Source organism: Psammomys obesus, unplaced genomic scaffold (assembly GCF_907164565.1).
Source record: "Psammomys obesus unplaced genomic scaffold, mPsaObe1.curated_primary_1811, whole genome shotgun sequence".
Taxonomy (NCBI): domain Eukaryota; kingdom Metazoa; phylum Chordata; class Mammalia; order Rodentia; family Muridae; genus Psammomys; species Psammomys obesus.
Window position 1 is genome coordinate 6,670,712 of NW_026596091.1, and position 16,341 is coordinate 6,687,052.

Consider the following 16,341-nt stretch of genomic DNA (forward strand, 5'->3'; position numbering starts at 1 on the left):
ACATACAAGGCTACACAGAGAAACCCTGTCTCAAAAAAAAAAAAAAAAAACAAAAAAACAAAAAACAAAACAAAAAAAAAAAAGAAACAGAAACAGAATTACTTTTACTGAATTAGAATTACTTTTACTTTTACAAACTTGTAGTCACTTCTCCAGCTCTGACTGCCTGCAAAGACTACAGAGGATCAAGCCAGCCAGAATTCTAGCATGGGGGAAAAGGCTCCACCCTCACAGAGGAGCTGTGACAGCTGATGGTTGTGGGGACAGGGTGGCCCCTGGCATGCCAATTACAAACCCAGAGGATAAGCACACACTCTTGACTATATGGACAAACTAAACTTGACGGGTTACTAAAAATCAAACAAAAAACATGAGTGGAGGGCCATGGATCAGGGAAGTTAGGGGAAGGGGAGGGGTAAATATGATCAAAATACCTTATATGTGTATATGAAGTTCTTAGACAATTAATAAAAATACTGTATCTTTAAGAATTTTTTTCTGTCTACATTTTAGACATCTAAAACCAGTACTGATACCTGATCCAGTTGTCTACTGAAACTCTTGTAAATATCCTGCTTGTTGACTTCAAATATAGGTTTCCCTTTATTAAACACAGCATACATAACAGCTCCTAAGGAATACATGTCACTAGCTGTCTCACAGCTCACAGAGAGGATGTATTCGGGAGCCAAGTATTCAGGATTGGGAAGACACAGTGATGGTAAGTTTGGGTCCCACTCCTTACAAGGAAACTTAGGCTGTAAAAAGACAGAAAGGGGATGGCAAGGTTAGAACTTCAAGTAACAGCAAACCATCACAGGCAACAGTTATCTTTAAATTGTATTGATCCAGCCAGATATGGTGGCAGGTGGATCTCTTGTGAGTTTAAGGCCTGCCTGTTCTACATATTGAGTTTCAGGACAGCCAGGGGGGGACCCTGTTTCAAAAAAATAAAAGAAACAACAACAAAAATTTTGTAATGAGCCAAACAAGTGAAAATGCTACTATCACCATTAACCCTAAAATTCCCAAATCACCAAATCTGGAACACGCATGCCACAAATACCTGAGCTGTAATAGGTGCCCTGTCACAACGTCTTCTATGCCATAAGGAACCAATTAGTGCAAAGCATGGCTGGCCTAAAGCAGTGCTTTAAGTATGAATGAACAGGTATCCTGAATTACTGGGAAATAAGTGCTTGGGGGCAGAAAAATGGAGCTCAAATCTTAGCTGAACACTCAGCACCCACCTAAACTCATTGTTTCTATACCACACTGATTGTGGTAGGGATGAAATAAGTAAATGCATTAAGGAGCTTAGAAAATAAAAGGGATGGGGGAAATAAGTAGAATGTATTATATGACTTATAAAACTGTCAAAGAACAAATTCAACCAATTTTTAAAAATAATAAAATACTTTAATAAATGTCAGCACATTATCACTGCTGGTGTCTCTGTGACCCCTAAGGAAGATCCCACATTTTCACAGGCAGGAGCACAAGAGCAATTTGTACACTTGGATTTCTAAGAAAGAAATTTCTGTTTAACTAAGTTGCTTGATTTTCTCTCGGACCCTTTTCTCGAGATACCTACAGAATTAATCATGTGAAGAATACTCTCAGACACAGCAGTGCACTATCACTGAGCCTCACGCTTTACCAGGCCACACGACATTTTCTAGTCCATTGTAGATGCAATCGCAGATTCCCATGATTTTAAAAATCCAAATATTAAAACCATCATTACCTCTTGTTCAGAAGGATTGCTTGATGACACACAAAAATCAAAACCCATTATTTTCCAGGCTCCACTTTTATTCAAAATTATATTTTCAGGAGTAACATTTCCATGAACCATTTTCACACTGCTATGCAAAAATGACAATCCTTCAGATACCTGGAAATGGAAAAAATAAAATCACTCTTGAAAAAAATGGCTTTTTCTACTGAATACGACACCTGCTGGTTCTACTACTAAGAGTTTTTACAAGTCAGCTATCTTGCAACAAAACTGAAGTTCCTTTTTAAAATAACAGAAAGAAATTTCTGCTGCCTAAATTTATGCATTTGTAGAGTTTAAAACATGCAAATCCTCATTGAGTTAGATAATATTTTTGCTCAGTTTCACTTTATATTTAAGATTCAACCACGTATTTAATGTTTGCTTACTTTCACACTGAATTAACATGCTAAATTTTATATCTGTGGCGAAGATGACGGTGGACTCACAAGACAGAAAGACATCTGAACCAGGAAGAAGTGGGTTCTGGCAAGTGACTGTTCTCTGACTTCCAAGAAACCTCTATCCTTCGCTTTCCTCAAACTCAACTGGTCACTGCTATTCTGGTCTGTTTTTCTGGCTCCTCATTTCTATCCCAAGATATTTCTGGACCCCTGCTCTTTCTTAAGGGTTCTCATTGTCATGACTCATCTACTGATTGCTCCCACTGAGAAGCCTGGGTCTGTGTTCTAAGTCCAAACTTCTTGTCTGGCCTCCTTCTCTGTCCTTCACTCTCTTGAAAGTATTCCAGAGCAATCTGAAACTGGGTTTCTGCCTTTAATGTTTTCCCTAGTTTATAATCACTTTGTCTTTCTGTGTGCTAAAAATAAAAAAACTTTGAATTATCCTGGTTTTGTTTGTTTGTTTTTTAATTGAGCCAATCAGCCAGCCATGGTGGCACATGCCTTCAACCCCTAACCCCAGCACTCTGGAAGCACAGGCAGGTGGAGGGCTGCTGAGTTAAAGGCCAGTTTGGACGACATAACAAATTCCAGGCCTACCAGGGATACATAGTAAGACCCTTCACGATAACAAACAAACAAACAAATTTATTTTTTGTGTATTTACATTTATACACAAATAATCTTACTTTTACTTCAAAATAAACCTGGAATCTAATGCAGTTTTACCACCTTCCAACTCTGGACCATCACCATCTCTGGCCAGGAGTACCACAGCAGCCACGCCTATCACATCTCTTGACTTCAGCTCTTACCCCTTTTCTACAGCTTGTCAATACAGCCACTTGAGTACTCTGTTCAGACATAACCCAGATCATCAGGAGTTTCCTGTTCAAACTCCCTGTCTCTCAGAGGATAATCTGAAGCATTTCTTTGGCTTCCAAGGCCTTCCCTCTATACAACTGAACCCATAAATGTCATGTAAGGTTAGCATTTATAACTGTTCCTAGAAGCCACAGGTAATTAAATAAGATTCCTCAGACCTACACACACACACACACACACACACACACACACTCCCCACTTGATGCACAATAATGACAAACTTAAAATTGTTTTCAAATTTTTTATTAAGTTTTATAATCTTTATTTAAAAAAAAAAAAACTTGGACTTTACTAATGAATCTTCTCCATAGTGCTAAAAATATTACTCTGGTAAGCACAAAAGAAACATCTTAAAAATTAGGCATATATGAAAAGACTAAGAATACCTCTCAATATAGTCTCAATTTCCTTAAAGGTATTTTAGTCTTACTAAATACCTTTACTTTAATATTTAAAGTTTGTTTATGAAATGAATTTATATAATTCAAAAGAACTTATCCAACAGCCAATAAGTGACCTTTCTCAGAGGTTACCAATGTTACCACCTTCATATATTTAAAACAACTTGGCAAGGCATTGTGGTTCGAGGCTAGCCTGGCTTACACAGTAAGTACCAGACCTACCAGGGCAATATAGTGAGACCATGATTTGCATATTGTTTGGTTGTGAGAGGGAGAGCCATAAAATATAACTTAGGCCTAATAATAAAAACAACAACAAAAATTATGTCATGAAAATAATTTTACAAATGATTTCCTGTCAAGGACCAAAGGCTTACATAACACAGTCTACATGGTAGATAAATTTGAAATAGCTACAAATTGTTTTTAAAGGAAAGAAAACTTGTCTTATATTAAATACAACTACATACCTGAAGCAAACCATACTTAGTTTCTACATCATAAAGTTTATAATCCTTAATGTCTGGAGATATTGATGAGGGTAGATTTTCCCAGTTACCAAGAACATTGGCTAAACTGGCAAAAACTGGTTCTGTACAGAATGCCAAGCAATCCCTGTTTCACAAGAGAGAAAAAGTTACTTACTATCATTTTAGACATTATAAAAATCCAATCCACATGAAATAGCAGATAACCTATCAAACATCAGTGACAGACTCTGTGGCTGATGACCCCAGCATGACCACAGCAACCCCAGACCAACAAAAAGGCACATTTACACTCAAACCACACGGGACAGATTATTCAACCTTTTAACTAAGTACTGTGACAACTGGGATACATTTTATTTTAAATTTTAAAAGTTAGGAAACAAAATACTTCAATTGTGCTTTTTAAATGACTGCCTGAAGAAAAAAAAAAAAAATCAAAGAACTGACTCAAAAACCGTTTCATTAAACCCATTATACACTTATCTATCTATAAGGCTGTAATTTTTCAAAAATATGCTCCAGGAAACCTACAGCTTTCTCACATATGCCAAAGGGGCAAGTCAGGGGAAGCCAGGGCCTCATCCTTCTTCAACCAAAACAGCTTTATTTATTCTCTACATCATTTTGAAAGGATTCAAAAGTTTTTGAGTTTCAATTACTGCTTTTTTTTTTAATTTGTAAGATTTTAATGTTCAGAGAATGTTACCATAGATACTGACAGTCTGTGCCCATGACATAACGATCTCCTCAAGCTTTGAAGACAGATAAGATCAGCCCCAAGCCCTGGTTTTTCTATTGCTTGTCTTGGGGATTCTGCACACCATCTCTGAGCCCCTCTGTCCACTTGTGCAATGGTGATAAGAGAAGCACGCTGTAGGGCTACATGAGAATCAGAGGAGCTAACCACGGTAATCACAGACACAAGGCAGAGTGCAGTGTCCAGTGTGCAGCTCAATAAACTTAGCACTGCTGTCAGGCTCACCAAGCATTCGAGGCCCAACCCTAATACTTAAGGTCTTTAGTTTTGGGCTTAACAATGAATGCCTACACAATGCGAAGGACAAGGCAAGCTTCAGCTTCAAGATGCCAGTTATTTAGCAGCAGCTCTGTACTCTTATTTCCTGTGTCTGTAATACACTGCTTAGCTTTTCTCCTGCCTGAACCTATTTTTCAACTGAAAAGAAATGCAGAACTTCAGTCCTTCATCTCAATCTTAATAATACATTGAAAACTGAAAATTACATTTTCTAGTCCTTAAAGTATTCCCTCTTGCCATGATTAATGCTTACTATAATTTTCATAAACCTTACAACTAAATATTATGAAGTAATCTCTGAACTGTATCTCTTCCTGATGGCAAATAAATTCCTAATTTGAAGGCCAGCAAGAAGGCTCAACAGCTGGTGCTTGTCATGCAAGTCTATTGCCCTGGGTTCAATTCCCAGAACCCACATAATGGTGGAAGGAGAGAACTGACTCCACAAAATTAACCTTTGACCTACACACACACACAGCATGACATGAATGCCCACACATAGACATCACACACACATACACAAGTTCATAAATTGAAAGAAAAATGTTTAAGCTCATAATTCTATAATACTTAAATCACTGCATAGGGAGAGGAGAAAGTAAAGTACATTAACCCTTCTCACCTCAAGAAACTTCAAATGTATCATGAGATATAAGACAAGTAGATCAAATTAAAACAACAAAGACATTTGTATAATAAGAGCTGTGAACATACTTCTTGGTAGGTACAGCACAGTACAATTGAAAGGCTGCACACACCAGTGAGCACATAGGCTCAGGAACCAAGTTGCCAACCCAGGCTTGCCATTTAAATAGCATCTCCAATCCTCTGTTCTGTGCAATCCCGATGAGTTAAGGAATGCAAGGCATCCAACACAATGGTGCCCATGGTGACTGTCTGTGCCTTTGTTTGGGAGTCATGATTGGAGAGACTCACTGAGGATTTCAAAGCAAGAAACTTTCAGAAATGTGGTATGCAAAACAAAGAGAAGCAAAATGGTCCCAGCTGGAGGGAGATGGGAAGCTTAGAATCTGCCACTTGCCCATGCCTTATCCTCAGCATCCTAAAGGCCACAGAACACAATTGGCCGACAACTTAAGACCTTCTAAATTAAGACAGGGAACAGTGGGCTAAGGAAGAGGAAAGAAATAAGTTTTAAAAACTGATTATGAATAATGTAGAAGTAATTTACATGGCTAGGGCATCTAAAGGATTGGTCTAGTCAAGATGCATAAATCTTATTTTCTGATTATCTCAGCAACATTTCCTAACCTTATCTTTCAGTAAAATCAATGGTAAAATAACTGAGAACTACAGAATGACATAAAAGGACATAAATAACTGGACATAAAAGGCTTAATGTCTAAAACAGTACTAAGACACATACAAAAGTGGTACCTGAATAATTAATGAAAAGGAGACCAGAAATTCTAGCCAAAAAACAAGACCATCTACTTCAAGCACTGACTTACCACACAGTTCCCCCAGATCTACTATGACCACTAAAGGCAACTGAACAGAGCCTATGACAATGAGGAAGTACTATCTCGTGTGTCAAACGCAGGGGCTCACTAGTTAAAGGCTTACCGACTGCTCCTGCAAAGGACCAGGCTCTGCTTACAGTACCACATGGTGGCACACAACCACCGCTGACGCCACTTCTGGGGTGACAACCTCTTCTGCTCTCTGAGGGCTGCACACACATGGTGCACATAAACCCACAGAAGCAAACAAACATACACACAAAAATAAATACACACATGCACACTGTAGGGAAATAAATGATCCATAAGATCTCAACACTTAGTTTTCAAGAAATGTTGTTGATAATATTTGGATTAGACCAAATAGTTAATTTTAACTACTTATTCAGGACATTTCCTGTATGAATTTTCGAAATTTACCTTGACTCTTCTAAAGGATGCTGGACAGTAAGAAGTCGAGGGTGTCGTAGCCGGGTTAGCTGTTGGACTCCTCGTTTTAAAGAATCGATGATTTGATCCTTTTCAAATTTTTGATATTTGTCAATCAGCTTTTTATCAAAGACAAAAACAGCAACTTCCTAATTAAAACAAAAATTATGTAGCTAATTTATCAGGAAATATATAAAAGCAGCAAAATTATATCTGAGTGTTTAACAGTCTATAAACAAATAACTAAAAGTACTGCTATAGAAATTTTAGCAATATTGAAATGATATACCAATAAAAAGCTAAGTAAATAAGGATAAGTAAATCTAAATATATTTAGAAGCTCATATAAGGAGAATAAAGAAAAATCCCCACCCTGAAACTGTGTTATAAGAAATATACACAAACTAAGTGCCACTCATTTCCTCTATGCAGTACTTTTAATTCAAACAAAAAAAAAAAATTTAAGTGCCTAAAAATTAAAAATGCTATTTGTAATAAGGGATGGTCCTTTACACAAAACCTAGTCTGTAAGGCTCCTTCTTCATGTGAGTGGTTTCGCTCTTCTCTCCTGTCTCCAGTCCTCTATGGCCTGTCATCATGGTCACTGGCCCAGGAGCTGTTGCTTCACTTCTCTAAGACCATTAACAGTCCTTTCATTTTTATCTTCCCAGATACACAGGAAGATGGGTATTGGCTACTTACACTATCCTATGTGACTCTAGAAACAGCCTCATCAGTAGGTGACAGTAAAACGTAGTAAGTTATAACTCAGGGCCCAGAAAGCTGAAAGCAAATTAGCATAGACCAGTAGATGTTTGGCTTGCCAAGAGTCTCTGAACAAAGAGTTTAAGTAAGTCTTTAAAGTCACAAGCCTCTAGTTACACCTGCTACATAACTATCACTAGCCCAGAAAGTGCCTTCCCATCTCACTGATTTTTTTTTCTCTTCTAATAATTTTTGTTTCCCTCCCCCTTATATATTAGGATTACTACTGTTCTTACAAGTTAGTCTAGAAACCTATCTCAAGACTTTATTGAAAATTTCCTAATTTTCTCAAATAGAACTCTTTTACATGGGATACTCCTCATACATAGACAAGCAGGTTAAGGATTTTAGAGAATGAAGACCTTAAAGAGAGATGACGCAAAGAGAAAGGACAACCTAGCAATTCCAAGCACTTGGAAATTGTGACCTGTACCACAGAAAAATAAGACAGAGCACTCAATATGTTTATACAAGTTCAGACCACAGTTTTCAGAAAATTTCCCTTCAAACAGCCAGCTGCCACTGAAAAAGTATTAATACAGGAAAATGAAAGATTTGATCACTGAAGATCAAACAGCACACGACAGAAAGAAATGGCCGAAATCCCTGACAACTATAAACATTAACTGTTGGGTATCTTGGGACACCACTGACTAATATCCACACGTATGCTTTGTTTCTTTTCTATTATAAGTATCGGTTTTCTGCTAATACCCATCAGATCAATGCTATCGGCCTGATCAAGATCAAGAGTATCTGTGAAAGACACAGTTAAGTCTCATCCTGTAAATTTACTAGGGATACATTAGGATTGTGTAAAATGCTGTGATATAAATCTAATGCAACTCCTATGTCAGAGACATTTAACAACCTAGAATACAACTAACAGTGGTTAAGGTCCAATTTCCAGGGCAGTAAGATAGCTCAGTGGTTAAGGCTACCCATCTTCAAACCTGTCAATGAGTCTGATTCCTGGGACCAATGGTAGAAGAAAAGAACTATCACAAGATGTCTTTTGACCTCCACATATATGCCATGGTAAGTGTGCCCACATCCATTCTCTGTCAGAAAATACAATTTAATTTTTTTTTAAGAATCCAATTTCTGAAATCATACACGTGTAAACTGTAATACCACTCTTGTTACTTAATCATATACTGACTGTAAACTCAAATCCTGGCTCTGGTGAGGAATAAATTATGCAACAGGACTACAGCTAAAGTTGTAGACATTAGTCTCCCAAAGACTGGACAAATAAAGTGTGTATCAAGCAAGCTCATTACTTATAGAAACAGATAACATTTGCAGTTATGTGCCAAGCACTGAGCCAACTCCTTTTCGGGTATTACTCAATTCTTCACAGGAATCCCATTAGACATATTAATGTATATTCATTCCATTAATAAAGGACATTGGAGAATGAATGGTGTAAAAGACTACCACAAGTAAGACGAAGAATCAAGACTCAAAGGACCTAGCCTTTAATTCTAGAGCAAATACATCATTCTGTCTGCTCAGAAATAACAGAAGAGCTGGGCATTGCTGGCATATGCCTTTAATCCCAGCACTTGGGAGGCAGGGGTAGGCAGATCTCTGTAAGCTAAGGCCATCCTGGTCTATAAAGAGAGTTCCAGGACAGCCAGGGCTACACCAAGAAACTTTCTCTCAATCAATCAATCAATCAATCAATCAATCAATAAATAAATAAATAAATGAGTAGATGAGTAAATAAATAAATAAATAAATGAGTAAGTAAATAAATAAATAGATAGATAGATAAATAAATGGGTGAATAAATAGATGGATAAATAAATAAATGGATAGATAAATAAATAAATAAATAAATAAATAAATAAATAAATAAATAAATAAGTAAATAAATAAATAGCACAGAACGAGCAGGAAATTCATGTGATGTATACCTTTTGGGTGGGGGTCAATGAAATTGAGTGGCAGCTTTAAATTTCATATACACGTTGCATAACCTTTATTTTAAAAAAAAATGTTTGGGACCTGGGCTGTCCCTGATATTGACAGAGGATTTTACAAATGTTTGAGCTCTCGAGGCTGGGATGCAAGTCTAAGCATGCGATTTATTGTTCCACATACACTTTGCACACCGCCTCAAGATAATTTTTAAATGGTATTTAGGCACTTGTTTTGTAGTGCAATATGCTACATGAAACCAAATGTATAATTCCTTACTTCACACATCATGCTGTCACTCACATTGTTGGAATTGGAGCATGTTGGTTTAGCTTTTTAGAGTAGGCTGCTCAACCGCATATATATACAAACATCTTAGCTCTTTTGACCAGTAAGAATATGGCACAACCAGAAGGCAAAGTCTTATATGATACTAAATAAATCTAAAAACAAATGACCTTAAAGACCAGAACCTACCTCACTACTCACTTGTATTCATATGAAAAAAAATATTTTAGTAAGTGTTCTTCTGTGACACCTTTTATAAATGCATCTAATTTAAATGTGTTTTTCACAGTGTCTTTTTAAAACAGATCACATGAAATGGCTCTAGGGCTCTTGCCATTTCACTGCTCTTAAAGAGGAACACGCCAGCTCGTGAAGAAAAAGAAACGGAATCATATCAGAGTATTCTAAATTTATTGCTGTAGACCAAAGACTACAGATTCCTCCTCCATAGATCACAACAGGTTATCAACTATTTTAAAACTTTTCTGCTTCAACCAGTAAATTACAATTAATCAATTTCAACAAAATTGTGTTGTTAACTACTTCAAGCCTCTTGATGACTGTAAATTAAAACCCTGCACTCTAGGAGGGCACGGTGGCGCACACCTTTGATTCCAGCACTTGGGAGGCAGAGGCAGGCTGATCTCTGTGTGTTAGAGGCCAACCTGGACTGCAAAGCAAGTCCAGGACAGCCAGGGCTATCACACATAAAGTCTCCAAAACAAACAAACGAAAGAAAAGAAAACAAACAAATAAAAAGCCTGCACTCTGAAACTTTCCATCAGATTACAGCAATGTAATTTCTAGCTTGTATTTTTATTATTTTTCTGAGACTGAGCAACCCTAATATGAAGAGCTGAAGCCTAAAATTTCCTAAATTAAAACCCACATGCTCAAAAAATTTCAGAGTTCAGACATTAGAGGCACTCAACCAGTAAAGTCTACAAACATTCCAAAACCCCAAAAATTCTAAAATCTGAACTACTTCTGGTGGCAAGCACATCACACGGCAGAAGTCAGTGTTCTCCTCTCCTCTAACACTCATCACTTCCACCAACAGACCTTCACCTGTCACCCTGCAGTTATTAGAAGCTTTTTGTAACACAATTCTTCACTACATGATTAAGCAAGAGACGCTGGGTGTGGCGGCCCACATCTGTGCCTCAGCACACATTGGGCTGAGGTAAGAGGATCACCAGGTTCAAGTGAGCCTGGCCTAAACAACTAAATCCTGTTTCTAAGCTACAAAAGCTAAAGAGTAAAACAAAAAGCTTGAGCACAAAGTATATATGTGGTGCACTCACATGTAGACAAATATTCAGAAAAAAAAGGTAAATAAATCTTTAAGGTGAAAATTCAAAAAGTTGTATTCTATTGTTTATTCACTGCATACATTAAAAGTACTACGCCCCCTGTGACCAGACAGACCACATGAGTGCTATTATTCTCCTAAATGGACACATGCTTAATAACACTGTAATACCTACACATCAGAGCATCGAAACCCTCCATCAGAAGCTTCACTTTGCAGTAGATAACAGTTATCAGAGACCTCAGCTGGTCAATATATAGTGTAGAGATATGGCTCAGTCACAGATGAGGCAAACATCACACCCTCCCTCTCAAGGCTCAGGGATTTGGGAGGGAAAGGAGGTGGAAAGATTAAAGAGCCAGAAGTAGTTGATAACATCAAGGAAAGTGTTTTCCAGCACATCTGAGCAGTTGCACATATGAAGTCACAGCAACTATGACAGTATACACAAGACCTATCAAGCTCCAGCCAGACAAAATCATAGCATAAAGAGGGGAAAGAGGGCATGAAATCCTGCCACTAGTTGAGGAGCAACTGGCATTTGATAGCTGCTGAGAAAGAGAGAGTCAGTTTTCAATAGTGTGACTCCTGGAAGGTCAGCCACACACCAGCACTCACTGGGAACATAAACTGGCCTGGGTGGGGAAAGGAAAAGAAGAAGTAGCAATCTCAAAGTTGGGTGGGAGGAATGGAGAGGATGGTTACTGGAGGAACTGAGGGAGGAGATGAATATATTCAAAATACACTGTATAAATTTCTCAAATAATAATAAAAAAAATTTTAAGTGCTGTTTTTTACTAGCCTAACTTTAAACTAAAAAAAGACTATAAGATTACTGAAACAAATGGCCAGGTGTGATAACGTGACTATAACACTACAGTTCTAGAAATAAACCTGAATTATATAACGAAGTGGGCAGTCATCTCAGAGCCACCAGAGATGTTTGCTCAAACTCAGATGTTCTTTCTGAGCTCTGTCTTGTGGATCCTTGTGACTCACCAGCGAACACTGGAAAGCAACAACTATACTCTTCATTTTTCATGTGATTTTTAGGCAACAGTTCTTCAAAACAATAAATTAAAATTCAAGTATTATTTACACTAAGTTAATAGGCTATAACACGGCATGCAGAAGCTGAGATGAGGACTTACGAGTCTGAGACCAGCCTGCATACACAGTAAAGTTCCAGACCCATATGGGCTCTCTTAGGACTCAAAAACTGAGAAGAACTGGAGAGATGATAACTCAGCAGTTAAAGGTTTTTGCCATGATGACCTCAGTTTGATTCCTGGATCTCATGGTAGAAAGAGACCAACTTCCAAAAGTTGTCCTTTGACCTCCATTCTATCATGATACACACACATACATGCTCACAAACAAACAAACAAACAAAGCAGCTAGGGCTCGTGGTATAGCGCTTGGCTGGCAAGCAGCAGCCAACCATCCTTAGGTTTAATCCCTAGTGTTAAAAAAAACAAGGTAGATTTTTTAAAACAAAAAGGTAATAGAACATACACATAAAATTTACTAACCTATAATTATTTTCTTTTGTAATTTTTATCTGAGTTATTTAACATATTAAGCTTTGTAAAAGTTTCATTTTTAAACTTTTAGTTATATTTAAACATTATAACTGAATTATGCTTTTGCCTACGTAATATAAACAAACCACACCCACAAATATTGGCATGTGTATATCACATGAATATTCTGCAGTAATGAAAGTACTCTTTTTAACTCTAGGCTCAGCAGAGTGAATAAAATATGAACAAGAAAATGTTTATGACAACTTTTAAAAGTCAGTCTAATCGAAGATGGATTAGATAAGAGATGGAAAAAAGCTAAGGGTAACCCTCAGCCACATATGAGTTACATGCTACATTACTACATGAGACTCTATCTCGGATAGATGAATGGATAGACAGATGGACATGAGAGATAGATGGACAGAAAGACGACAGATGGACAGAAGAGATGGATGGACAGACAGACGAACAGGCAGACAGACAACCAAGGGTAAACCTCAGCCACACAGTGCATTACAGGCTAGCCCCAATACATGAGACCCTATCTCAAATAGATATTGATAGACAGACAGAAAGACAGACCAACTGACCTAAGGCCAGATGGATGGATGGATAGATGGATGGATGAACAGTTTACATATACAGATATAGCTTGATAGATAGATAGACAGAGATAGATCAATGGATGGATGGATAGATGGACAGTTTACATATACAGATCTAGATAGATAGACAGACAGACATATAGACAGATGGATAGTTTAGATATACATACAGAGCTAGTTTTGTTACTGGTAAAGAAAGAAAACAGCTATACAGCAATTTATCCAGAAGTTCTAGGCACATCCTTCCTGAAACACTGTGGGGGTAAGGAGAAGCAAATATGACTGCAAAGCCAAATTAATAGCCCTACTTGGAAAAAATCATAAAAATAATTGAAAACTTCAAAATGTTTCTTCTACTTAAAAGTGTAGAGCTGAGAGATGATTCAGTGCACACACACACACACACACACGTATGCGCACACACACAAAATTGTCATTTTTAAATGTTAACAGAGGTTAGGTATATAAATAAAAAAGAAACTGCATCATGTTTTAATTACTTAAATTAGCAGCCTTGAAAGTTATAACCCTAACATACAAGGCAACATGGTGGGGGCTGGTCTGACGCTTCTATTTTGATACTAATGTCTGGCCCTCAAGACTCGGTTACTGCCTGGATAAACCTATCCTTGTTGTGTAAACCTGCCTAAGACATTATACCTGATTGTTTGATTAAAAGGCCTAAAACCTGGGCAGAGCAGAATGGGGTAGGCATGGCTAAGGCTCCTGGGCTTTGGGAAGATAAGAATCACTGGAAGAAGGCTGACAGACAGGAAGAGAGGAGGAAAGAGGACATCAGGATGGGTTAGCCGAGAAGAAACCACATGGGCCGGTAGGAAGGGCTCCAAGGATGGCGTGGATTGAAAAGCATCAAATATCAGCAAGTATTAAAATTATGGATGGAAGGTAGCCCTGATGAGGATGGTTAAGGTAGAGGGCACTGGATGGGGCTGGGAGGTAGATGGGGAGGTTGCTGAGACAGCATAGGTGAAATATATGCCCAGCCCAAGGTAAATAAGGCAATTATAAAATCTAGCAGGTACCTGTGTCTTATAATTTGTAATAGAAGGTTAAATAATACTGTTGTAATAATTATAGGGCAAATAATAAACATTATATAGCACAACACCATTTTATTTCAACAGCAACAGTATACCAATTTTTAAAGGATGTATATATGCATATAACGGGAAACATCTCCTGTTTATACAGTTTAGCCCAAAAATTCTCACTTTTCTTTTTGTTTTTAAGATTTATTATTTATACAGTGTTCTCCCTACATGTGTGCCTGCAGGACACCAGAAACCGGATCTCATTATAGATGGTTATGAGCCACCATGTGGTTGCTGGGACTTGAACTCAGGACCTTTGGAAGAATTGCCAGTGGTCTTAACCTCTGAACCATCTCTCTAGCTGCAAAAAATTTTCATTCTTGATTATGTCTTTTGAAGGACAATTCAAAGATCAGAAATTATTTTAAAAAAAAGAGTAATTGTTCAGAAAACCTCTCAAGTATTCTTTTTATAATACATATATGTTTGAAAAAAAGATACCTATGTTCAGATAATCATTTTAAACCTAAACATTAGACTCTAGAGAAAGACTCATGTAAAAGGAACTTCAATTCACCTGATTCAATTGCTGTCTTAGAGGATTACTGTACTGCCTAACTTAGTCTGCTAACTTAAGTTTCTAGACTCCCTACAATCTAACCTAGTCCTAGAATGTTTTCAGCTTCTAAGACTTCCTGCTCACCCTTTCTTGTTCTGGACTGCTGGTTCAACTCACTGTTCTGGCTCAAGCTGTAATGGAAGTTTTGGTTTCTTTGTAAACCCAATTATGGTATATAAATGTTTTTGTTTTTATCCCAAGTTTGGGATTTTAGTTGGGCTCTAGTTTGTCCACAGCTGTTAATTGTCTCATGCAGGGTGTGGCTTTTGCCAGCTGGTAAAGGCCTGCCATAGTAGAATTCTGAAAATATACATCTGGGAGCCTGGAGAGAGGTGTGTGGTGTTGGCATGTTGCACGGAACAGTTTGAAGAGAGCAGAGACTGGACTGTGTGGTGGTTTGGAGCAGACAGATGGAGAGAAACGCTTTAGGGCGAAGCGGCTTGAAAGCGACTGCTGGCTGCATTTGCTGTTGACAGTGATTGCTACAGCCCTAAAAGACCCACTGACCCTAAACAGCCGGGAGAAGTAAAGGGGCCCTCTCTCCCCACTAACCTCTCTCCTATGGAGGGTTGGGGGGTTGGAAAGGAGTATGAGGCCTAAATACGGCAAAGAAAAAAAGAGTTTAAAAACAAGAACTACATCAAACTCCTCTCCCAGCTGGCTTACTCAAGCAGGATTCTCTCTAGGGCCCCTGTATTGCTCTGCTTGGCTTCAAACTAAGTCCAGCAATCTGCTCTAATCTTCTGCTCTATTCCTTCTCATTCTCTGGTTTGTTCTGTTTTCACCCATGACTAGCTTGTTCTCTCTTCAACCTGTCTCTGTATATCTGTCCTAATAAAGCTGCCTTCTCTCCCTCTCATTCTCTGTGTTGCTCTCTTAGGTGGTTTCCCTTTCCTCCCTCTATTCATGAGAGCTGGGCGTATCCTATTCTGACAATTCTTTCTCTGATTCATCACTTTTTCTGCCACTCAATTAGATATCATTTCAAACATGAATGCTTCCTTCTACAAACTAACTTTCCCTTCATTGTTTGGGATTAAAGGTGTGCACCACCAAGCCTGGACTTAAGCTTTTCTTTACCTGAAACTTGCTCTATACCAAGCTGGCCTTGAACTCAGATCTGTTTACCTGTTTCCTGGATTAAAAGTATGCTTGTATTCCAGTCAGATCACACAGACCTAGAAGATCTTTAGATCTCTTGCCAGAACAGCCTCGTTCTGAATTAAAATTCCTCTACAGACTCAGTTTCAGAACTATACGGAGACTCCATGAGATAAATGCTATGCCTACAATTACATGGTATTCTAAAAGTTTAGGAGTTGAGAAGCAAATATTTCACTG

General features: G+C 37.9%; 1 protein-coding gene across 2 annotated transcripts in view; it reads right to left on the bottom strand.

Moving 5' to 3' along the window:
* The window catches only part of Scyl2 (SCY1 like pseudokinase 2), a 48,183-nt gene that overhangs the window by 22,215 nt on the left and 9,627 nt on the right, over positions 1-16,341 (bottom strand). The window contains exons 3-6 of one of the 2 annotated variants that reach the window (XM_055627801.1): positions 6,899-7,056; positions 3,938-4,082; positions 1,748-1,897; positions 537-758 (exon numbers count right to left, since the gene is read on the bottom strand). In XM_055627801.1, the coding sequence (XP_055483776.1) occupies positions 537-758; positions 1,748-1,897; positions 3,938-4,082; positions 6,899-7,056 (675 nt within the window). The remainder of the gene's footprint in view (positions 1-536; positions 759-1,747; positions 1,898-3,937; positions 4,083-6,898; positions 7,057-16,341) is intronic. The other variant, XM_055627802.1, reaches the window with a different exon arrangement.